Genomic DNA, 26,190 nt, shown 5'->3' with positions numbered 1-26,190 from the left:
ATCTCATGAGATAATGAATTCACCATCACTAAAAATGTTCAAATTGAGACTGAATAATGACCAATTTGAGGGCAGCTTGGCTGATGCAGTGGATAGAGTACCAGGCCTGGAGTCAGGAAGACTCATCTTCATGAGTTCAAATCTGGCCTCAGACACTTGCTAGCTGTGTGACCCTGGGCAAGTCACTTACCTGTTTGCCTCAGTTCCTCATCTGTAAAATAAGCTGGAGAAGAAAATGGCAAACCACTATAGTATCTTTGCCAAGAAAACCCCAAATGGGGTCACAAAGAGTGGGACACATGACTGAACAAAAACCATCACCAATTTATAGAAATTCGAGCATCAAGCAGGGGGGTGGGTTTAGATGATCAAAGGTCCACAGACTTAAAGCTGGAAATTACTTAAGAAGTCATTTATTATTTACCTTCTCAATCAAGGAGGAGAGTTGGGAGGCAGATAATTTAGAACTCAAAATTTTTAAAAATGAATGTTAAAAATTATTTTTATATACAATTAGGAAAAAATAAAATACTAAATGTAAAAGAAAGAAGAAAAAGAAAAATTTTCTTTCTAACAATTATCAAAAATTATCCCCTCTTTATACAGATGAAGAAACTAAGGCCCTGAGTCACACTGCTCCTTATAACACATCAATGTACAATGTGCAAAGGCTTAATGAAAAGGTGTTTATAATTAGTACAAAATGTTATAATAAAAGGTGACATAAGAACATAAACTATTAGACCAAAGTATTTGATAAAGTCCTTAACTTTCCTCTTTACCACCCTGTCTTATCATTTTTCTTGCCTTGCCAAAACTCCAACCCTGGATTACTCCTATCATCTTCTTTTTGCCAGGACACTGTACTCTCTAATGCTAAAAGGTGCTAAATGGGTACAATGCAGATTGGTTATCTGAGGTCAACTGGGTACTCACTGTAGCAAGGCAATTCTTTTATTCCTCCCTAAATGATCTTTGATCACCATTCCCACAGCTTTCCAAACCTGCTCAAGCCTCCCACACCACCCTCAAATCATCAGATGACCCACTCTCATATAGGCATACCCCAAGGCTCTGTTTTTCCAGAGCCTTTGACTCATCAACTATCATGGACAGGTTCAATTATCATTTTTACACAGATGACTCCCACATCTATATATCCAGCACTACATCTCTGACTGCCCCTGGACATTTCAAAACTAGAAGTCCCATAAAAATCTCATTCAGCATGTCCAAAACAGAACTCATTATCTTCCTTCCTTCCCTTGCAAAACCAGCCCCATGCTGAATTTCCTAATTTCTTTACGTGTGTTATCACATTTCAACCTCATAATAACCCTGTGAGGCAGGTGCTATTACATTCCCATTTTACAGATAAGGAAAACTGAGGGTGAGAGAGGTAAAGTGATTTGCCCAGGGTTACTGAACCTGTAAGTATCTAAAATAGGATTTAAATTCCGATCTTCCCAACTCCAAATCTAATATTCTATTCCACTGCATTATCTAGCTGCATAAGTAAATTTCCCATGATCACACAGCCAGTAGATGCAAGAAGTAGATTTTGAACCCAGGTCTTCCTGACTCTGAAGCACCTAAAAGGTGTCCCACTGAATAGAGTCCTGGACCTGAGAGTCAGGAAGACCCAAGTTCAAATCTAATGTCACAAACACTTTACTAGCTATGTGACCCTGGAGAATTCACTTAATTTCTATCTGTATTAATCCCTTAATTTCCTCATCTATAAAATGGAAATGATAATAGCACCTACTCTCAATATTGTTGCTGTGGTAAAATGAGATTATATTTGTAAAGTGCTTTGCAAACCATAGAGTACTATATAAATGCTGGTTGTTATTATTGTTGTTGTTATTATCTTTGTTTTAGTATATTATCATTATTATTATTATTATCATACCACACTGAGTATCTGTTAAATAGTTAGTGACCTAGAATGTTTCAATGAACCTTATTCTTTTAAGAGTCTCCAAAAGTAAATCTGAAAAATCAAAGTGCCCTTTGGTAATACAACTAATCCTTCCACATCTGTCCTTTGGGTAATGGTTGCAGAACCAGATCAGACCTGCATCAAACACCAGATAGAAAAGCTCAGCAAAGCAGACTCATGATACAAGCTTTGGGAACCTGAATGAACAGAGGGGCATCAAAGAGACAAGAGTTCCTAAGCTCCCTGAGCTCTGTAGCTACCTAGAGTGATTAGCCCAAGTCAAACACTCAGGCTCACAGGCTAGCCAAGGCAAGTGATCCTTGCAGACTGGATCAAGCACCTACAGCTGGTCTGGGGTAGAATCAGGATCTCTGTCCTGGGTCCAGACGTGAAGGCGTAAAGAATTAGGGAGGGAATTCCTCCGAAGGAATTAGGCATACCCTGATAAATTTTTTCTTAAAAATAGACTTGTAATAGTATTGTGTCTCTTACAGTGGGACACGGCTTCACAGGCTCAAGCCTGTGTAAAGATAAAGATCCCAGCAAGTATGAGTTTAAGCTAACCACACAAACTGACCCCTGGATTTTGCCCACTGGAGACTGAAAATTTTATTAATAAAAGTTGACCTAAAATCATGGGGTTAAACTAGGAATCCTGAACAGGAAAGAAACTTATTTATTCAAAGCAGGAATTTCACCGAAGCTAGGTCTCACATATGATTTTTTAAAATATATGCAACTACTGATATCTTTTGTTTTCACATCACTTAGATTTCCCCACGTATACTTCTCCCTACCAATTCTCAGAGGGCTATCTCACATAACAAAGATTTTTTTTAATTTAAAATAATTTTTTAATTAAGCTTTTAAAATTAAAATCAGCAAAACTAATCAACACATTAGAACAATCTGATAATACATGTAATGTTTCACATCTATCAGACCCCCCAACCCCTAACCCCCCTCACCTCTGCAAAGAGGTAAAGTGACATTTCTTCTCAAAACTTTTCTTATTTTATTTTTTCTTTAATTTTTTTTTGTATTTCCCCTCTCATTTTGCAGTCAAGGAAACTAAGGCTCCAAGAAACTAAGTGACTCGCCTAGAGTCTCACAGTTAGTAAGTATATGGAACAGGGCTTGAAATCAGGTCATCCAGGATGCCAAGTCCAGCATTTTATGAATTATATCATGCTGCCTTGCTATGACTTCTTTTCAATCATAATCACTTTCAAAGAGTGATTCTCTTTTAATGAAGTCACCAGTATGTTTTGTACAGGGATAAACCACTGTCTCTTATCTGAATTATAATATCTCATAACTTAAACTGCAAATAACCAAACCAAATGGATGTCCCATCCCCATGCCTTAGAGAGGGAAGGGATAACAAAACAACCACTCCAGTTAGTTTACTTATAATGGGATCATGTAAATTCAACGTGTTTGATTTCATTTGCTCTCACTGAGGTGGAATAAAGCCACTCTTGCGTGTGGATAGACTGTGTCTACATGAATATTTATGAATCTTACAGAAGGTCGAGGTCCCCTCTCTGCTGTCCTTGTACAAGACGCAGAGCCTTGTCCTATTTTTGGTGAATGCCACCATAATTGGGGGGGGGGAAAGGATTCAAGCATAAGGAAAAGCATGAGAGGGCACCTCTTTAAAACAAGAAGCAAGATCATCTACATCAAAGAAACTGAAAAGGACTGCGGGGGGAAGGGGTGAAGCTTTCTGGTACTTTGATCAAGACATGTTTTCATAAAAAGGGTCTTATAGATTGCGATTATATTTAAAGAGAAACAGTCCTTCTAAACTTCTCTTTCTTGACCTGTAACTTAAAGAAAATCCTAAAAACAAGCTGTGTAAGGAAACAACAGAACATTCTGGGAACTTTCTGGAGCCAACCTCTGAGAATGACACCTTTGCAGGGACTAATTAAATCAATATATCTGAGAGGAAACACTGCTGCACACAAAGGTGGATTACCTTCCTGGCTTCATTTTTATTTTCCTTTGTTCCGTTTCAGCTCCAAAGGACCCTTGATATCGTCTAGCCAAGAAAATGTTTCCCAAGAGATACCATTAGGATGCTATGTCACCATGTGACATTTCAAAGTACTGCTATATGGCTAAACGAGGTGAGATGAGAAATAGGTTTTCAATAGCAGAGAGCTGACTGGTTCCCCCAGGAGCTGCAAGATCAGTGTTTAAGCATGTCCCTCCTAAATTTATGTTACTATTTTGGTCACAAGCACAGTCTCACAACAGTTACACTATGTAATTGGAGGGGAAACTGATCAAGGCAGGCTTCAAAACTTCAAGAATGGTGTTGCCAATATTGGTTTGTTGTGCTAGGAGCTTCCAATATTCTGCTCACTATGATGAAAGATCATGCCTAAATGCAAGCTCTTTTCTTTAATGACATGGGAGGGGCAGGCTTTAAAATCAATGGAAAACTATGGCAGTGACATGCCATGGTTACTAAAGACACAAATGAAGCATGGCTTTCAGAAGACAAGGAAGTGCCAGTCTCCAATTTACAAATGGGTTGCTGCTGTTCCAAAAGCTTTCTTAGACACTGACTACTCAGAACTCAGGGTGACATTTCCCCATAGGAAGAAGTTATAAATGGGGAGTTGAGTTCTCAGATTAGCCACCCAAACCCCCAACTCGGAAAAGCCAAGCCCTGGATAAAGAATGAAGGGAAATAGACGGGTAGAAGGAAGGGGGCAAAGGGGAAAGAGTAGGAGAAGCATATTTTTTAAATGCCCTTTAAAAATATTACCATCATCACATTTTTAAGCTTTGCAAAATACTTATCCTCATAACAACCCATGGAGGTACGTGCTATCACTGTCCCCATTTTTAGAGATGAAAAACTTGAGGGAAACCAGGGTCACACAGGTAGTGTCTAAGGCAGGACTGAACTCAAGTCTCCTACAATTGACATGATAACCCCAATCCTGCATGGGAAAGCCATCCAGCACAGTGCCTGGCACAAAAGAAACACTTAATCAATGCTTGTTGACTAAGCACTGAGATACTTAGTTACTCCTTCTTTGCAGGGCAAAGCTATAGTGCTCCACTAAAACTTGAAACTTACAAAGTCTGTCCAATGTCCTTTTCTATATATCTTTACTACCTCCAATCACTCCTTCTCCCCATTCAAATTTGTCCTACCTTCCAAATGCTCCTAAACTACCTACCCTCCCAATCTCCCCCAAATCCCAGGACCCTTGAAAATCGGGTGACTTTTCAATTCCATGAATGAACAGAAATGCAAAGTAAACAGAACCAGAAAAACAATTTATACAAATGACAACAATGTAAATGAAAAGAACAATACCCTTACCTTCCCCCCTCAAAAAAAAATTCTATTACTCTTTCTAACAATAGTGACTAAGCTTGGCTCCAAAGAAGTGATGAGAAAATGCACCTCTATCTCTTGTTGGCAGAGGCGGGGGCCTAAGGTATGAAATACTGCATATTCTATCAGACTTGACTGAGGTGCTGGTTGGTTTTGCTGAACTTTTTTTTTTTCTCCTCTCTAGCTTCTTTGTCAAGGGATAGCTCACTGGATAGGAGAATGAAGAGGGATGCATTTGGAAATGAAGGCGATGTTAAAATAAAAGGCATCATTTGAAATGTCAGAAATTATTTTAAAATAAGGTAACTGGTAATCCCAATGAATCTCCAGTTTAAAGACGAGAAAAGGATTAAGGCAGAATGAAGGGCAAGGTGAAGTAGACATATTTGGACAGGGAAACCACATGCAGACAGACCAACCTTGCCTGGGACTCGACTCTGGTCAGATTTCCTCTGTCATTGCTGCTTTTCACAGCTTGCTCCCTTCTTCAACTTCTGAATTCATAGTCTCTAAAAGGTCCCAAGGTTTTTCACAAGAGCCCCCAGGGCAGTGACATGGGAGCTCTGAAAGTTTCAGAGGAATGGAGAGGGTCAGTTATTTTGAGTCTTGGACTGTCTATAATTTTTCTTTTTTTTAAACAGGGCACTTGCCACAACTGCTCTTTACTGAAACTACCCTTCCCCTACCTCAACACCAACCCCCCACCACTAGCACAATAAAGATATCTGAATGATTATTAATTTAAAATCCAATGACAAAGATGAAAAGGTAGAGGATTTGAAACAACCACGAAGTTATTGCAATAGCACTGGGCTGGATCCTAACCTTTATCTTTTACCAATGCAAGGTACTAAAGTGTCATCACTGATAATGTATTCTATCTGGGCAAAGGGATTTAGGCCCAACACGATGGATGAGGTACCTAAATAATTCTCACTGATAACAATTTGAATGATACTCTCAAAGACATCCCTTATTCTGAAATCTCTTTCTACACATAAAGAGATTCCACAAACCTATTTACTAAGTAAGATGTGGGCCCAATTCCAACACATCATCTCCTCAACCTACTTCTCTGCCTCATTATATATTATTGGCCTTTCTCTGCTCTATGATCCTCCCCCAATTGTTCTTACTGTTCCTCACTTACAACACTCTGTCTCCCCCCCTTACCTGGAATGCACCTCCTCCTCCCCACTATCTGGTTGAATGCCTTCCTTCCTTCAAAAAACTCGACTGAAGCACTGCCTTCTACATGAAGCCTTTCCTGGAGGCCGCTAAATGGCCAAGTGGATAGAACACTGGGTCTAGAGTCAGGAAGAACTGAGTTCAAATGTGACCTCTGACACTTACTAACTTTGCGACCCTGGGCAAGTTACTTAACTTCTGTCTGCCTCAGTTTCCACAACTGTGAAATGAAAACAATAATAATAACAACCTACCTCCCAGGACTATTATGAGGATCAACAGAAATATCTGTAAAGTACTTAGCACCTGCCTGACACATAGCAGGCACTTAACTTTGCTCCTCCCTACTTCGATCCCTATATACCTTATCTAGCCGTTCGCTGAATAGCTACTAGAGCGATCCCCCCAAAACTACCTGTGTTAATTCTGCATTTATTCTATATGTGTTATAGGTACATCTCATCTCCTCTGATAGAATATAAATTCCTTGAGGGCACAGAACTGTTCTATTTTTGGTTTGGGGTCCCCAGCACCCAGCAGAGTGCCTCGTACATGGCAGGGGTTTGATAAACAATTGTTGATTGACTGCTATTTATTGAACATTAACACTAGTCCTTACTTTTAAAAAAAAAATTACAAAGTCAAAATTACTTTTTATTTCTATTGACAACTATGCTTGGAATAGTTTTTAGCAACAATGCAGAGCTACCATTTTAGCTATATCTGTAACAGTTTGGTTCCATGGAATGGCAGAATGCTACAGAGTACAGCGTTGAATTGGAGTCAACAAAAACCAACAGGCATTTATTAAGTGCCTACTATGTGTCAGGCACTGTGCTAAGTACTTAGGATACAAAGAAAGGCCAAAAAATTCCTTATTCTCAAGGAGAATTTAGAGTCAGAGTATCAACTTTGGCAATTATTACCTGTGGACCTGGGAAAGTCACTTCACCCATGTCAGGGCTTCAGTTTCTTCACCTGTAAAATGAGGGTAGTGGACTAGATCACCTTTGAAATCCCCTTCTAACCATCGGTAATACTATGATTTCTTAAATGTCAATCCAATGGCACTGATTAGTTTTTAAAATCAAATCAACTACTTCTCTCTGGGGAGAGGAAGTAGCTACCCCTTTTTCCTAAAGAACTTGGAGCAAGAACCAACTTAGCCTGAAAAAGAATTTTTTTTAAAATAGAAATTTTGCATGTTAGAGCCTTCTATTTTGGGCCTTCTTTTCTTGTTCTTTAAATGGCATCTGTCTTTATCACATCAGAAGTCTAGACGTTGGGCAGACAGAGGAAATTACCCAAGCCTACTCATATAATATATATCCTACAGCAATGAAACACTACCTTAATTTAAATCAAACCCTGAGGGCAAAATGTAACACACACCTGGACAACCAATTGAGGTGAGAAAATGAGAAAGCATGACTTTCTGTGGTTTGAACAACAGGCCATGGAATTTCAGAGTTGGGATGCGCCTCAACGGTCATCTGGTCTAATCTGTACCTGAAAAGAAATCCCCTTCTAAAACATATCTCAAAATGATTTATCTGTGTGTGGCAACCTCTAGTGACAGGGAATTCACCACTGCCTTTTGAATAAGTCTAATCATTTGGAAATTTTTCCTCATATTAAGGCAGAAATTTGTCTCTTTGCAAATTCATTACTTCTCTAGGGAGTTTTGTTTTTGGATTTTTTTTTTTGAGGGAAGAGTAGAACAAGTAGCTTAGCACTAGCTTGAAAGATGCAAAATGCTGCAAGTTTGAATCAGAAGATGTTTTAGGAGTCGATTTTTGGAAACACTAACATTTAATCCTATTCTAAAGTTTCCAAAAAAAACAAACAAACAACTAAACCTGATTTTTCAAGTATGGGAAACCCCTGTTTGGATTTGGAGAGACCACACATCAAATCATAGGGTCACAGGATCACAGATTTGGAGCTAGAAGGTACCTCAGAGGCCATTAAGAACCACTCCCTCATTTTACAGATAAGGAAAATGAGGCAAAAAAAGGTTACATGACTTGTCCAGGGTGACACATATAGTGTTGCAGCTAAGTAGAGTGGTGGATAGAGAGCTAGATCTAGAGTCAGGAACACCTGAGTTCAAATCCAACCTCAGACACTTACTATCGGTGTGACTCTGGGCAAGTCACTTAAACTGTCTGCCTCGGTTTCCTTATCTGAAAACAGATAATAACAGCCTCTACCTTCTAGGGCTGTTGTTGTTGAGGATCATATGAGGCACCATTTATAAAGCACTCTGCAAACCTTAAAGCACTATACAAATGTTAGTTCTCTCATCAAGCTGATCATGGTGCTCCCCAGCTTGATCACTGCCCTTCCTAAAATATGATCCTCCAAACTGAATACAACACTCTAGTCTTCTTACACATTCTTCTCCTCCACTAACTCTCCAGTCCAGCCATTCTGCACTGCTTGCTCTTCTTCACTCAACATGCTTCTCCTCCTGGGGTTATTCTCTCTACCTGGAATATTCTCCCTTCTCATCCTCACCCATGGTTTCCCTTGACACTCAGCTAAAAAGCCATCTTCTGTCCCATTCCCCACAGATTCTACAGCCTTTCCTTCAGAGGTTACTTTCTGGCAAATCTGTATGAATCTTACACACACACACACACAAACATATATATCAATGTAATATATATAATGCATATTTTAGATACACATATATTTATATATGCATGTATATTTATGTATGTAATGTGTATTTATATATACATATGTATATATGCATGATGCCTTATGCACACATAAATGCATCTATTGCTTACATACTGCATATGTAATATGCATATATTTATACATATTTATTGTATATATAATTATATACACATGTATACACAGTGTGTATACATATATGCATATATACATCTATGCACACATATATTTTGTGATATATACATATAAATCTATATTTCATATAACATGTTATAGTTCTATAAATCTTATATAGTTATATTTATGAACACATTTTATTAATGTTGTATATAACATAATATAAATATATACTCATATTTATATTTTATATATGTGTGCATGTATTTAAGCTCCTTGAGGGCAGGAATTGTTTTTGCTTCCTTTTATTCTCAGCCCTCAGTAGAGTGGCTGGCATATAGTAAACACTTAATAAACATGTTGATTGAATGCTGTGATCTGATGCACAAAGTACAGTGAGACCATCAACTCTTGGTTTCTGGATTGCACGCCTTCCTAATAATGCATGCCTGCATTATTTGGCCCACATCACATAAAAGAGACACAGAAAGTACTCCAGTCTATGCCTGTCCATTAGGCCAGGGGTGGGGAACCTGGAGCCTTGAGGCCACGTGTAGCCCTCTAGGTCCTTAAGTGCGGCCCTTTGACTTAATCCAAACTTCACAGAACAAATCCCCTTAATAAAAGGATTTGTTCTGTAAAACTTGGACTCAGTCAAAAGGTCACACCCAAGGACCTAGAAGGCCCCACGTGGCCTTGAGGCTGCAAGTTCCTCACCCCTAAGTTAGGAGATATGACGTTTGCATTCTCCATCGCCTCCTCTTCCTCCTACCTCCAAAGCAGTTTTAGCTTTTAAAGACCATATATGCATTAAACATAGCCTAGAAGAACAAAGGCAGCTGAAAATAAAGGATTTCACTTAATAAGACAATCTCCATCACAAGCCTTGAATTAAGAAAGGTTGGAGAAGCCAGTGTCAAAGGCAACATCTAAATTAGCATGTAGTTTTGAAACAAGAGTTTACCGATTCCAAATGGCTCTCTGAAGGCTGGTGAGTCTCCGCTTGGGCTATTTCAGGTCCTGGCACACATGAGTCACTTCTTAAATTCACCAGCAAGTGAGTGTCTCCAATAAAACAGTCATTCTCTCCAGGATTAAGTGGCTTATTAGCAAAAGGATTTGGGTGGCAACACCATTCTTCAACCAGGGCATTCCAGTTTCCACTTGGCAGAGGGAGAACTCTGAGGAGCTTCCTAGTTAAAAGAGAAAAATGTTGAGAGTTTTCCCAACACCCCCCACATCTCATCAGGGGTCTTTAGCATTTACGTAAATGAAACAATGAAAAAGATGGAAAGGCTAGATCTACCTCACTTTGTTTTTTCAACCTGCATTCTGTATTAATCATCTTTTTCAAGCAGCACCCACTGCTGTTTCTTTCTACTATTTTTTTTCCCATAGCGTGGCTAGGCAAATGCATAACAAAGTATCTAAACAGTGCTGAAAAAAATTGGAGCTCTATCATATTAAAATGCCTCTTCTTTGAAACAGCTTAATGCCAGGTACAATCCTCTTTTCCTGGTCTACTGTGTTTATACAAATAATTTAGTGATTAAGTTCAGAATAAAAATAAATTTAAAAAATGAAAATGCATGTTCCTAGATAAAAGGGTTTTCATTATATCTACTTTCTTTTTAAAATTATTTTGCTTAGTATGCATAGGAATTGAGGGCCGTAGTGCTATTTATTTATTTTTATAAGCATTTATTATTTTTCCACCTATTGCCCCCCTTCCAATTAAATAATAAAAGAAAAAGAAAATCCTCAGAACAAATACATACAGTGCAACAAAACAAATTCCCATATTAGCCATGGCCAAAAACATAAGTATTATTCGGCATCATAAGTCTCTGGCAGTAGGTGGATGCCTACATCTTTAGTCCTCTGGACTTGTGGTTTATCACTAGGGACAGTAATGTTCAACATTATTTTAGAAAGGTATTTGAGGTTCACTTCAATTCCCTTTTCCGCATAACAATTCCTGGGGAATTTAGCATTTGGCCAGTGGAACACTGTGGGAGACTGACTCTCAGTAACAAATCAGTAGTACCTCTTCCAGACCCCACTGAAGCTCCATGCTGCAGGCATATGGAAGAATGAAACCCAGGAATGAAAAAAAAAATAGGGAAAGAAAGGAAAGACATGGTTTGGTCACTGGCCTGGCACAGAGAAACAGAGAAGTGGTCTCTGCTCCCTTTTCACTCACATCATGTGTAAATGAACACAGCAAAATCTCCCTTCCTTTCTACTATATCCCCATTATGGTCTGCTCTCCAAAGAAAGTAAACTTTTTGAGGGTAAGTTCTGCTTCACTCTGACCTTTGTCTAGTGTCTAGCACTGTCAGCACTTTACAAATGTTTGCTGAAATTGCATTGGTCCTTTTAACTCCTCTGGGAGTTAGAACCAAAAATCACACCTTCTACAATCCAGATTCTATTTCAAATCTGATGGCCATTGGCTTCACTATGGGAATTCTCCCCCCTCCACACCCATCTCCTAAGAGGAAAAGACCAGTTTGAAATGAGAGAATCTTGTCATAATAGCAAAAGAAAGCCATTGCCTTAATAGAGTCATAACATCCGTCTTTTCTGAGGTCTGGCTAGAGATGAGGGACAGTAAAGGATGAAGCTTTTAGAGTCCACAATATTTAGAAGGTGACATTGAGAATCTTGCCAACAAAGCTAATCAGGCAGCACTATAGCTTCCCCTGACAAACAAAAGAGACAGGAAATGACATCCATCAAACCAAATACTTGTTAACCAAGAGAGGCAGTCATAAACAATTACATATATACTTTAAGGTGTGTGCTAAAGGATGGATACAGCCTTCAAATGGTTTATCACATAAAAGAAGAGATAAGCACTTCAATCCAATTCACAAAAAATGTATCAAGTCCCTACTATGTGCTGAGTCCTGGGGATAAAAAGACAAGAACAATATTCCAGCAGAAAATTCAATATGTTTACAGGTAAATACGATATGAGGTATACTGAGTGATGGTGGCAAGGGAAGAATCAGATAGTGCTCAAGGAAAATTTCAGGGAAAGAGCACTAATGCCTAGGGACCAAGAAAGGCTTCATGGAGGAAGTGACAGATGAGCCAAGGATGAAGGGGGGAAATGAAAATTCTGAAAATCAGGGATGAGAATGCATTCCAGGCAAGAGGCATAGCTTGTGTGAATGCTTGGGGGGTAAAAAAAACCAATAATGTTGTATTTTGGAAATAATCAGTAATTCTATTTGGCAAGATGACAGAATACAAGAAGGGGACTAATGTAAAAGCTGTTCCAGGTCCAAATTGTGGGAAGCCTTAAACACTGGACTAAGGAGTTCATATTTTATCTTAGGGGTAACAGGGAGCTACTGCAGGCTTTTCAGTAAATCCCTGCCTTAGGAATATTTTTTATAGTTGGATGGAAAGTGGATTGGAAAGGAGAGGGATTCAAGGCAGGGAAACCAATTAGAAAGCTATCTTAAGAGTTCAGAAAAGAGGTGATGAGGGCCTGATCTAAAATGATGGCAGCATGAGTAAAGCCAGGGGATGGCTGATGAGGTTAAAATTAACAAGATTTGACAACTGATTAGCTATAGATGCAGCCAGCTGGTGTAGTGGATAGAATACTGGACCTGGAGTCAGAAAGTTCAAATCTAACCCAAGTTTGAATCTAGCCTCAGACACTTTCTAGCTGTATAGCCCTGGACCATGTCACTTAACTTCAACTTGCCACAATTTCCTCAACTGTAAAAATAAGGATAATACCACCCCTACTTTAATAGAGTTGTTGTGAATATTTGTAAAGAGCTTAGCATGGTACCTGGCACCTAGTAGGTGTTTTAGAAAATGCTTATTCCCCTTCTCTATAAGAAAGAGGGTGAAGAAGAAGGAAGAGTCAAAGGTGACTCCAAAGTTTTGGGGGGTTTTATGTTGGTTATTTTGCTGAATCTTTTTCTTCTTTATTATAAGAGAAGGCTTTATTATAAGGGAGCGAAGGGGAGAATACAATGAGAAATGTAGGTAATATAAAAACAAAAGATAACAAAAAAACATTTTTAAAGCGTAGCTTATACACAAATAAAGCCAATGCATCCAAGATTAGGAGGGAAGCAGGAAAGAATTTTTACAACCAGTTTCTCTGATAAAGGCCTCATTTCTAAAATACATAGAGAACTAAGTCAAATTTATAAGAATACAAGTCACTCCCCGATTGATAAATGGATAAAGGCAGTTCTCAGAGGAAGAAACTAAAGCTATCTATAGTCATATGAAAATATGTTCTAAATCACTATTGATTAGAGAAATGCAAATCAAAACAACTCTGAGGTACTACATCACACCTATCAGATTGGCTAACAGGACAAAATAGGACAATGATAAATGTTGGAGAAGATGTGGGAAAATTGGAACACTAATACATTGTAGGTGGAGTTGTGAAATGATCCAATCATTTTGGAGAGCAATTTGGGGCTATGCCCAAAGGGCTATAAAATTGTGCATACCCTTTGACCCAGCAATAACACTTCTAGGTCTGTATCCCAAAGAGATCATAAAAATCTGAAAAGGACCCACATGTACAAAAATATTCATAGCAGCTCTTTCTGTGGTGGCAAAGAATTGGAAATCGAGGGGATGCCCATCAATTGGGGAATGGCTGAACAAGTTGTAGTATATGAATGTAATGGAATACTAGTGTGCTATAAGAAATGATGAGCAGGCAGAATTAAAAAAACTTGGAAAGACTTACATGAACTGAAGCAGAGTGAAATGGGCAGAACCAGGAGATCATTGTACACAGTAACAACCACATTATGGGATAACTGACTTCGACAGACTTGGCTCTTCACAACAACGCAAGAATCTAAGACAACTACAAAAGATTCATGATGGAAACTGCTATCTACACTCAGAGAAAGAAATATGGATTCTGAATGCAGATGGAAGCATACTATTTGCTCTCCTTTTCCTTTGTTGTTTTGTTTTATTGCTTCATTCTCATAGTTCCTCCCATTAGTTCTAATTGTTTTTTACATCATGAGTAATGGGAAAATATGCTTAACATGAATGTATACGTAGAGCCTATATCAGATTGTATGCCGTCAGGGGGGATGGGAGAAGGGAAAGGAAGAAAAAATTTAAAACTCAAAATCTCATGGAAGTGAATGTTGAAAACTAAAAATAAATTAAGACCAACAAAATAAAAAAATTTAAAAGTGTAGTTTAAACCCTGAAAAACTTATTATTTTTTTTAAATCTCCATTTAGTTACAGACTTTAATTCCCTGGAAAATTTTTTAAAAAGAAAGTGGATAACTATTCATCTGGGTAGCTTTTAGATGAAAACCTGCAAGGAATGGATTAATCTTAGGATTCTACAATCAGCAATATAGATATTTTTGAATTACTGACCAATTTTCATTTGGGTTACACATTTTAAAAATTCATGAAAATGTGATGAGGATGAATTACTTCAATATTATTGAGGGATAAATAGTGTTTCAATCAATCAACAAGCATTTATTAAGCCCCTACTAAGTGCTAGGCATCGTGCTAGATGTTAAGAATTTTACAAAGAATAAAATAATCCAGTCACAAGAATCTTACATTTTAATGGGAAGACAACTGCAACACATATAAGCATATAAAGAATAAATATAAAGAGAATAAACACAAATAAATACAATCTATTTACAAATTGAGTAATCTGGGAGAAAGGATAGTTTGGTAGCAGTTGGCAGATCAGGAAAGGCTTCATGCTTAAAATACCATAAGCAAGGTGAGGAAATGAAATGACCATTAACTCTAACGTAAACCATAAATCAGTTACACCTCATCCCTGACCACCCTCCCCCTACCACCCCACAACCGTCAGTGGTAAGGAAAGAGGACTTCCCCACCCTGGGCAGGGTCTACATTTCCAATTTTCAAAATGACATCCAGCTCTTAAAGATCTGGGAACTACTGCTAGGCCTGGTACATACCTAGCTGATGTCATCAAAATGATAAGCCACAATGGAAATTCATTGCTATATATTTTGAATCCTCTCTTACATTCTTCTGTGCACATGACACTTTTTCTTTTCTTATTTTATATTTGTTTGTTTCTTTTCCTTTTATTGTTATGAATTTGAGTTTTAGTATTTAAGTCTAAAAGAAAAAAAAGATAAGCCACAAAAGCCATAAAAAGAGCTTTGCATTTTAAACCAAAGTCAGCTCCTTCAAACCTAGAGTAATAAAGGCCTGAGTCCAAATCCAGCCTCAAGACACTTTCCTAGCTATGTGATCCCAGGCAAATCACTTAGCCTCTGCCTGCCTCAATTTCCTCAAATGTAAAAATGGGGCTACTTCAGAAGGTTGCTGTGAGAATAAAATGAGATAATATTTGTAAAGTGCTTATCACCATATCTGGAAATGTCTGGGGCATGAAGGGGAAAACTCTAGAACAATTTCACCATGTTAGGTACAATGTCAGTTGCCAATGAGATCCTGGCTTACATTCAAGTGTTTGAGTCTCCTTTGATTTAAAAAAAAAAAGGGGGTGGGGGACCTCAATTGATGTAAGTGGTTATTTTAAGCCTATACCAATAGCTCATCTGCCAAGCTGGCCAGTCATTTGACTACATATTCCAACATCCATCATATTTCTATAAAGCATGTCTACTTGTTTCTTTCTAGCATTACAATGCCTCCTTGAGAGACTGGCTTGATCCCAAGAACTGCCAGGTATACCAAAAGTGGTATGGGCACTTTCCAAAGAACTCAGGAGGAACATGCTCATTCAGAAGGCCAATGACAATGAGGCCCCGCTTTCAAAAGGCATAGAACTGGAAGGTCCATTTAGTCAATTAACACAGTTTAAACTAGCCTTGAATTTATTTGTGAGAGACCCATTTAGGACAAAAATTCTTGCCCAATCCTAGTGTTTCTGAATCTCTGTCAGCAGAAGGTTCACAGGGGAGGGGAGTTAGCTGCTGCTTACATACTAAACCTCCCCAAAGGCTGTGGTTTAATGTAGTGTGATGAGTCCTCCAATTCCAAACTTGGTGATTTTCATCTCAGTGCTATACAGATCTGTTTCCTAGGGCTGATTCTCCCCACCCTAAGTTAGCATCTTCTTAAAAGTAATATCAGGGGCGGCTGGGTGGCTCAGTGGATAGAGCACCAGCCCTAGAGTCAGGAGAACCTGAGTTCAAATACAACCTCAGACACATGACACTTACTAGCTGTGTGACCCTGGCAAGTCACTTAACCCCACTGCCTAGCAAAAAAAAAAAAAAGTAATATCAGTTGTGTTTCAGTTGTGTCCAACTCTTCATAACCCCTTTGGGGGTTTTCTTAGCAAAGATACTGGCATGATTTGACATTTCCTTCTCCAGCTCACTTGATAGATGAGGAGCTGAGGCAAACAGGGTTAAGTGATTTGCCCAGGGTCACACAGGTACAAGTGTCAGGTGGACTTGAACTTGGAAAGATGAGTCTTCCAGACTCCAGGCTTGGCACTCTAACCACTTCACCACCTAACTGCCCTTAAAGTAACAGCATCAATATTGAATTCCATTAAACTAAGATCTTAGAAAAGGTACTCATTTCTAGGCTTTATACTGTGGTCTCAAGCACAGCAAAACTTCCATAATTCAGGCTGGTTTTGGAAGAAATGTCCTGTTTGTTAAAAAAAAAAAAACAAGAAGTAGTAGTGGTGGTAGTGGTAGTAGTGGTGGTGGTGGTGGTGGTGGGTGGTAGTAGTAGTAGTAGTAGTAGTAGTAGTAGTAGTAAGAAGAAGAAGAAGAAGAAGAAGAAAAAGAACGAAATTGTCCAAGTTTGTTTAAAAAAAAAAACACCTTAGTTTAAAAAAAATATTAAGGAAATTACACTTGCTCTGAGCAGTGTGTTGAAGAAAAAAGAGCAATGAGCTTCCAGTTGGGAGAGAGCTGGGTTCAAATTCTACCTGTGACCCTCATTGGTTGTATAAATCTGGACAATCATTTATCCTTTCTGTGCTTCAGTTTAAAAATCTATAAAATGAAAGTAACAATATCTATAGAACTTACCTCACAGGGTTTCTGTAAGGATATGAAATAATGTATACAGTGTCCCAAAAGTCTTAGTGTAGTTTTAAGCTATTAAAGTTTACTATCAGGGCAGCTAGGTGGCGTAATGGATAGAGCACCGGCCCTGAAGTCAGGAGAACCTGAGTTCAAATCCAGCCTCAGACCAAACACTTGACACTAGCTGTGTGACCCTGGGCAAGTCACTTAACCCCAATTGCCTAAAAGTAAAAAAAAAAAAAGTTTATTGTCCTAAGACTTTGGGGACACTTTGTATGTACAGCACAATAAAGTGTTATTAAATTGTTATTACTACTACTTCCAAAGGGCAGCTAGGTGGCGCAGTGGACTCATCTTCCTGAGTTCAAATCTGGCCTCAGACATTTATTAGCTATGTGACGCCGATCAAGTCACTTAATCCTATTTGCCTCCGTTTCCTCATCCGTCAAATGAGCTGCAGAAGAAAATGGCAAACCACTCCAGTACCATTGCAAAGAAAACCCCAAATAGGGTCACTAAGAGTCAAACATGACTCAACAATTACTACTTCCAAATATACAAAATGTAGTAAACTAATGCCTAAGAGCATAGTGACAAGCCCCTTAACCTCTGTGAGCCTCAGTTTCTTTATCTGTAAAATGGGGATAATAAGTATACTTACTCTACTTTCGTGAAGATAAAACGAGGCAATATAAGTGAAGCAATTTGCAACCTGTAAAGTGCTCTATAAATGTCAGCTATTACTGCCAGGAATGATCTTATTCCTTTGAGTTCCCACAGCATCACAGTATCTCAGAGTTGGGGGGGGGGGGCCTCAGAGATCATCTCATCCTAGTTCTCCCTTGTTGCACTTTCAAAGTCTGTCTTGTTTTACAGCTGTTCCCCTCAATATTATCCTCCCTATTACAATTGGGGATTATTGTATGATTTAGAGCTAGAAGCTACTTTAAAAGTCACTAAGTCCACCCTTTCATTTAACAAATTAAGAGACTGGGGTTTTCTCAATTTAAGTTAATTAACAAAGTCGATTAATAAACTGAGGTTTTCTTAAGCTACTTAAGTTAACTGAGGTTAACTGACAAAGGTTAAGTAATTTGCTATAAGGCTCCATAAAGACAAAGTCAGTGAATGAACAAAAATTTATTAAGCTCTTCCTAAGTGGCAGGCACTCCGTTAAATTCTAGGAATGTTAATACAGAAGGTAGAGCAGTACTGGCCTGGAGAAGCTTACACTCTTTTTTTCTTTTAGAAATAAATTTGTATTGATATATTTTGTTTTTAATATCAACTCAATTTCCACTCTTTAGCCCTCCCCCTTTCAGAGAACCATCTAACAGAGAAGTTTTTTTAAAAAAGAAAAAAAATGAGGATTAAAAGGAAAAAAAAACACAAAATGGTCAATATGTTTTTTTTTTAAGTTGGTAGTAAATGCTATATTACACACTTATGGGCAAATACCCTATCACCTCTGAAAAAAAGTGGAAGGAGGTATGAGAGGGTTACATTCTTACTGAGGAAGACAGCACATATGGAGTTTTGGTCAGGGAATCATGTAGATGGCGAGCTGATTCATAGGGCAGCTAATTGATACACCCTTTCCAGATGCAAAGGTACTTTTGAAGGTACAAAGAAAAGGATTCAGAAAAGGAAACAGGAGAAGAAGCAGGGAGAGAAGGAGATGACAAGATGGCACAAGGTGTTCAACAATGAAAATATTTCTAGCCCCACCAAAGGAGTCCTAAAGTTAAACAGACTAAGTACCCCAGGGAGTGGGGGACAATGCTGTAAGACATTTACTGCAATAAAAATGTAACTACTGGGGCAGCTAGGTGCTCAGTGGATAGAACACTAGCCCTGAAGTCAGCAGGACCTGAGTTCAAATTCGGCCTCAGACCAAACACTTGACACTTACTAGCTGTGTGACCTGGGCAAGTCACTTAACCCCAATTGCCTAAAAAAAATAAAAATAAAAAACAGAACTACTGATATTTGTATAGGGGTCAGGACCAGTGCTTTGGAACCAAGATGAACCTGAGAATCCACCTAGTTTAACCCTCTCATTTTCTAGACAAGGAACTCCCATGGGATAAGTGACTTTGCCTAAGGCCACACAGCTAATAAGTGGCTTTGCAGTTTTCAACATCCTTTCCTATGTATTATCTCATTTGATCCTCATGACAGCCCTGAAAGGTAGAATTATAAACTCGATTTTAACTAATGAAGAAGTTAAACAACATGCCCAAGATCATACAATTAGCAAAACCTAAGCTTTCTGATCCTTAGTTCTGTATACTCTTATGCCATGCTCTTCTGCATCCCAACCTTACACAGAGTCTAGCACAACACCCTGAATATGAATCAGCAGCATTGAATAGGAGCTAGTGTGTTCCATTTGAAGTCAAGAAGACCTGGGTTCAAATGCAACCTCATATACTTACTAGCTGGCTGGGTCACTTATTTCTCTGCGCCTGTTTTGTCAACTGTATAAGGATAATAACAGCATCTACTGCCTAGAGCTGTTGTGAGGAACTTTAAAAACTTTAAAGTGCTATATAAATTTGAGCTATTATCATAGCACTCAAAGATGAATGCACATAATTGGCAATATTACATGTAAGCGTCTGCCAAAGGCTTGAAAACAGGTGGCTCCCAAAGTAGGTTAAACATTGCTCCCTGCAATTTTAATTATGCAATTTACTTAGCAAGACTCTTTTTCCATTGTACTGAAAAAAACTCAGCCATTAATCTGGACTTGTTCAAATGAGAGTGTGAGTTCCCAATCAATAGGATGCAAATAAGTAAGGTTTTAGGGCAGTAGTTCCCAGCAAAGAGAACCAAATAAGTCTATGCACCTGCCCAGGTAAGGCAGTCCCGATTGTGTGGCTGCCATAAGCAAACCTCCTTTGAAAGACTTCCTTAATAAGCACAGACAGTGGGATTTCCTCTCCTACCATGACCATCCCCTTCCCCCTTGGGCAGGAAGCTTAAGTAGAACAACACTGGGTTATTTAACACAGTCAGTAAAAACAAAAACCACGTACACAAATCCACACATCTTGGGGAAAGCATCTGTAATGGGGGGGGGGGTAAGAACCGCAGGATGATAGTGCAAAGCCTTAGAGGCAGCCACCTGAACACAAACTAATTACTGTAAGCATTTAATGACAATGACCTCTGTAACAAAAGCCAGCAGAAGCTCAATGCAGCAGGTGTGACATAGGCAGGCCAGGTAGGCCTTGCCTAAGTGAGGCAGACACTAAATAAACCATACTGTTTACCTCCTAGGAGAGACAAAAAGGGAGGGAGGGAGAGAGGGAGGGAGGGGGAGAAGGAGAGAGAGAAAGAGGAGAGAAAGAAGAGGGAGAAAGAGAAGGAGAGAGGTAGGGAAAGAGAAAGAGAGGGAGAGAAGGAGGGAGAAACAGAGAGAGAGGGAGGAAAAAGTGAAGGGAGATGGGGAAAGAGAAAAGGAAGGAGAGTGAAAGGGAAAGAGAAAGAGAGGGAGAGGGAGAGAGGGAGGAGAGAGAGAAAGAGAGGGAAAGAAAGTGAGAGAGAGAGTCAAAAAGAAAAAGACAGAGAGAGACGGAGACAGAGATGATTAATTTCCATGGCATATAAACATGAAAGAAGTCAGGAATGAGGCCAGCCTTAAATAAGAAAAGTTTGGGAAACACTAAGCCAGAAAATAACTTGCTCCAAAGAAATTAATTTCTTCTCACTTTGTATTTTAACTATGTTATTTGAAGAACTTGGGGGGAAAGGAAGAAATGCCCTTCTCCCTCTCTTCTGCTCCCTAGCTAAGAAGATTTATTCTAGCTCTAACTAGTAGATGGTGCTAGATCATTCTAGAAGATGGATAAGAGAAAAACTTGTGAGGCAGCATGTACTGGATTTGGGGTCAGAGGCCCAGGGTTCAAATCACTGCTGTGTCGCTTTTACCAACTGTGTGACCTTGGGCAAATCATTCAACCTCTCTGGGCCTCAGTTTCCTCATCTGTAAAATGAGAAAATTGGACTAGAAAGCCTTTAAGTTGCCTTCCAGCTCCAGAGCTACAATCCTCTAAGATTCCTAAAGAGGCAAAATGGGAGCAGGAGATTCAGATTTAGTAATAAGATTTTATCCTCAGCATTCCCTCCCCACTCAAAGACATTCAGAAGCCAAGAAAGACTGAGATGACATGTCCTCTATTGCCATCAGTGCTATCAATTGCATTTGGATAAGATGCCACTGAACTTGACAGCAAGTATAAAGATAAGCTCCACAGGGAAGAATGCTTAATGAACTCACCCTAAGAAAGGAAACCTCCAGCTATCAGATAACACACAGTACTATACAACAAAACTTACACTGAGAAAAGGGAAACCCTCATTCTCACACATTCTCACAGATACAGGCACCCAGAATTCCAAGAAGGTTTGTCATAATGGCCACAGACTGGACAGTCACAGTCCCAAATTAAATATAACTAGTCAAAACTCTAACAGTTGAGATAACCATTTTCCACCACCTGCCACCATGCATTCTTTCCCAATCCCTTCCCTTCCCCCAAAGTACTCTTACCTCTATCTTTCAGAATTAAAGGCTCACCTCAGGTGCCAACTCCTACAAGAGGCCACCTCTGATCTCCTCCAACTGTTATTACTCTCAAATTATCTTGTGTTTATTCATCCGTGTACCCCCAAATAGAGAAGAACATAAGCTCCTTGTGGGCAGAAATTGTTTTATTTTTCTGGGGTTCTTGGAATTCAAAGTGCAATGCCTTGTACACAGTAGACACTTAATAAAAGTTTGTTGAATTGAATGTGCTCCTAGAGTGCTTTTTCTCTGTCTTCATAGATTTTAATGAAGCCCAATTCTCATCACGGTTTCATCAACTATTCATTTGGTGGATAATAAAACAATAACACTTCAATTACCCTAAAGACCCTTGTTGGCAATCTAACCTACGGAAGGAAGGAAGGAAGGAAGGAAGGAAGGAAGGAAGGAAGGAAGGAAGGAAGGAAGGAAGGAAGGAAGGAAGGAAGGAAGGAAGGAAGGAAGGAAGGAAGGAAGGAAGGAAGGAAGGAAGGAAGGAAGGAAGGAAGGAAGGAAGGAAGGAAAGAAGGAAGGAAGGAAGGAAGGAAGGAAGGAAGGAAGGAAGGAAGGAAGGAAGGAAGGAAGGAAGGAAGGAAGGAAGGAAGCCAGGATCAGGAAGTAAGGGGGAAAAGTCAAATAAATAGAATAAATTTCTTGATCTTAGCAAGGGCTTGTGAACTACATTCTTAGGACCTCACTCAGAGCCTATTTAATTTAGAAAGAATTTTAAGAAAATGTTTGAATGTAAGATTAGAAGCAGCAAATTAGAAGGGAGTAGAGAAAAGGGAAAGCACCACTCTAATTCTTCAGGAGCAGCAAGAAGTCAAAAAGCATGGTCACCTGGGTCCATCTGTTAGAAGGGCCAAAAGCAATGTTCAACTGTGAAAGCACAAACCAATGGTCATGCTCACTTCACTCTGCATCCGTTCCTACAAGTCTTCCCAGCTTTCAATAATTTATACAATAACAGCATCACAAAGCAAACAACTCTCAAAGTCATTAAGAACCTTGATCAATGCAATGACCAACCATGATTCCAAGGGAAGAAAGATGAAGCACACTACCCATCTCCTGAAAGAGACGTGACAGACTTGAAATGGACGAAGAGTCCCACCTTTTTGGATGTCGTCAAGGCAGGCATTTCCCATGCTTTACTCTAAAAAATATTTGTCACAAGAGTTTCTGTTTTTATTTTTGTTTTTCTAAATGGAAGAGAGAGAAGATGAAATGAAAATAAATGCTTCTTAATAGAAAAAAATTTTAACTTCAAAAAACACTAATGATCTTAATAATGATAATCCAAAATCATCAAGAAAAGTCTAAGTAAGTGTAATAGCAGCTCACTTTTCTATAGCCCTGTAAGGTTTACAAAGTACTTATCCCAGAAAAAATCTTATGAAGTAGGTAGTGCAGGAGGTCTTGTTATGTTCATCATCTGGCTGAGGAAATGGAGGCTAAGAAACAAAGTGACTTCCTCAGGGTCACACAGCTAGTGAATACTGGGCCTTGGGATTGAGACGCTGGTCACTCAACTTCAAATCGAGTGCTATTTCTAAAACATCATGCTGTCTCTCAAGCAGACTTTGTTTAAGGTGGCAAGAAAGTGAATAATTTTCCAGCCATCTGCCTGGAAAATCCATTTCTGTGGAACACTATACTTCCTCAATGATGCCAGGTACATGAAGAGCTATTGCATCTTTGGAGACAGAGAGATGCTGCCTGGAGGTTTTGAGCACATTCTCTGATCTGAAGGTCTGTAATAATTCACAAAAGCCAATACCATTTCTCCAGCTCATCACAAGAGAAACATTTGACCACTCTGCTGTGACTGTAGCAAGGAGCTCCTGATTGGCCCTGTCTAAATTTGACCACACTGGCACACTCACATTAAAGCTGTCCCAGGCTGGCCCTGCAGTAGAACCCTGGGAAGATCTGAGGCCCCATACAGTGAACCAACAACCTCCAGCACACACAGCCCTCACCATCCACCACTAAACGTGCTCCTTACCTTTCTTTTATGATGATTTCACCGCACCACTGGCAATAAAACACATAGCACTTCAGGGCTTGCAGGCTTTGGTTCAAAGTGGACACCAGTTCTGAAGGAATGAAAGGAAAGAGCAAATCATTTTGGCTTTAGGACATACACATTAGTGCCCATGTAGGACAGTGGAAAGCATGATGAACTCATGGGATGAACCACAGGACCAGAGTTCAAATACTGGCTCTGCCACTTTTTCTCTGTGTGTTTTGTTGTTATTTGGTCATTTTAGTTGTGTCTGATTCTTCATGACCCCCTTTGGAGTTTTCTTGGCAGAGATACTGAAGTGGTTTGCCATTTGATTCTCTGGCTCATTTTACAGATGAGAAAACTGAGGCAAACAGGATTGAGTGACTTGCCCAGGGTCACAGAGCTAGTAAGTGTCCAGGGCTGGATTTGTACAAAGAAAGAAAAGTCTTCCTGACTCCCGGCCCAGCACTCTATCTCCACTGTACCACCTACCCACCCCATTCTCTCTGTGACTCTATACAAATCACTTAGCCTTCTGCGCTTTTGTTTCTCATCTATAAAATAAGAGTTACACTAGACCAAGGGTTCTTTACCAGAGGATGTCAGGGGGTCCATGAACTTGAATGAGGAAAAAACTGCATCTTTATTTTCAACTACCTGTCCTAAAATTTAGCACTTCCTTCAATTATTTAAGAATATGATTTTGAGAAGGAGTCAGCAAACTGCCAGAGGGAACAGTGACAAAAAAAAAAAAGCTTCAGGCTCCCCTTGACTAGATGATCTCTAAGGTTCCTTACAGTTCTAGATTCTACAGTTTCTTTCAGTTCTAGATCTGATCAAACAGCAGCATTAGACCCCTACCACCAAATAATGCTGACACCTTCCCCAGATACATTTTACAAATAATCTTTTGTTGATTCAACCAGAAGCAAACAATGTAAAGTATTTTGCATTGTCTCCAAAAATGTCAAAGAACTTTGCAAGCAGCTTCTTAAGTATTTATTCCACAGGTTACTTGAAGTAAGATGTCACTCCTCTTATTTTGTAGAAAGAGTCTCAACAAAAAGAAAGTAAGACAGAAGCACATTTCAGACACCATCTTGTCTACCTGAACAACAATCCCCTCTGCAATGTCTCCGACAAGTGATGATTCAGCCTTGGACTGAAAACCTCCTGGGAATGGGAGCCCATTAAACCAGTGGTGTCAAACTCAAAGAGAAATAGGCAGGGGAAGGGGAGGCCACTAAACGTTACATAAGGATAAAATAAGGGCACATGCAGGGGCAGCTAGGGGGTGCAGTACATAAAGCACTGGGCTTGGAATCAGGAAGATTCTTCTTCACGAATTCAAATCCAGCCTCAGACACCTATCAGTTGAGTGACCCTGGGCAAGTCACTTAACTCTGTCTGCCTTAGTTCCTCACATGTAAAATGAGGAAGGAGATGGGAGAAGATGCTGCCTAGAGGTTTTGAGCACATCCTCTGATCTGAAGGTCTGTAATAATTCACAAAAGCCAATACCATTTCTCCAGCTCATCACAAGAGAAACATTTGACCACTCTGCTGTGACTGTAGCAAGGAGCTTCTGATTGGTCCTGTCTATAGGAGGAGAAGGAAATGGGGACCCACTCCAGTATCCTTGCCAGGTACACTCCAAATTGGGTCATAAAGAGTCAGACACAACTGAAAAACAACTGAATATTGACTTTTATTTTTTGAGGCAATATGGGTTAAGTGGTTTGCCTAAGGTTACACAGCTATTAAGTGTCTGAAGCTACATTTGAACTCAGGTCCTTCTGACTCCAGAGACTGTGCTCTATCTACTGTGCCACCTGACTGCCCCTTGAATATTGACTTATAAAACCTCCCGTTATCTATGTTCTATTGTGTTTTTATTTATTTTGCTAAATATTTCCCAATTACATTTTAATCTGGTTCAGGAGCACTCCGGACTGCCAGAGGCCATGAGTGTGACACCTCTGTATTATACATTTGAATAGCTCTAACTATTAGGAAGTTCTTCTTGACATCAAAATTAGATTTGCTTTTATGCAAATTCTATCCATTACTAGTGGTATTGCCCTCAGGGGTCAGGCAGAACATGTCAAATCACTCTTCCACATAACAGCCCTTGAAATATAGCTCTCTTCCCACCCCATATAAGAAGCCCCTCCCCACTAACTGTTCTCTTCTCCAGACTAACAGCCTTCGGAACAATCTTTTTTTTTTTTGAGGCAATTGGGGTTAAGTGACTTGCCCAGGGTCACAT

General features: G+C 39.3%; 1 protein-coding gene across 1 annotated transcript in view; it reads right to left on the bottom strand.

The window, feature by feature from the left end:
* Positions 1–26,190, bottom strand: part of UBE3D (ubiquitin protein ligase E3D) — a 200,386-nt gene that overhangs the window by 164,975 nt on the left and 9,221 nt on the right. The window contains exons 3-4 of the mRNA XM_020969935.2: positions 23,919–24,009; positions 10,264–10,492 (exon numbers count right to left, since the gene is read on the bottom strand). Of these exons, the coding sequence (XP_020825594.1) occupies positions 10,264–10,492; positions 23,919–24,009 (320 nt within the window). The remainder of the gene's footprint in view (positions 1–10,263; positions 10,493–23,918; positions 24,010–26,190) is intronic.

Source organism: Phascolarctos cinereus, unplaced genomic scaffold, assembly GCF_003287225.1.
Source record: "Phascolarctos cinereus isolate Bilbo 61053 unplaced genomic scaffold, phaCin_HiC Scaffold_5;HRSCAF=322, whole genome shotgun sequence".
Taxonomy (NCBI): Eukaryota; Metazoa; Chordata; class Mammalia; order Diprotodontia; family Phascolarctidae; genus Phascolarctos; species Phascolarctos cinereus.
The sequence above is the reverse complement of the archived record's forward strand: the minus strand, read 5'-3'. Positions and strand labels throughout refer to the sequence as shown.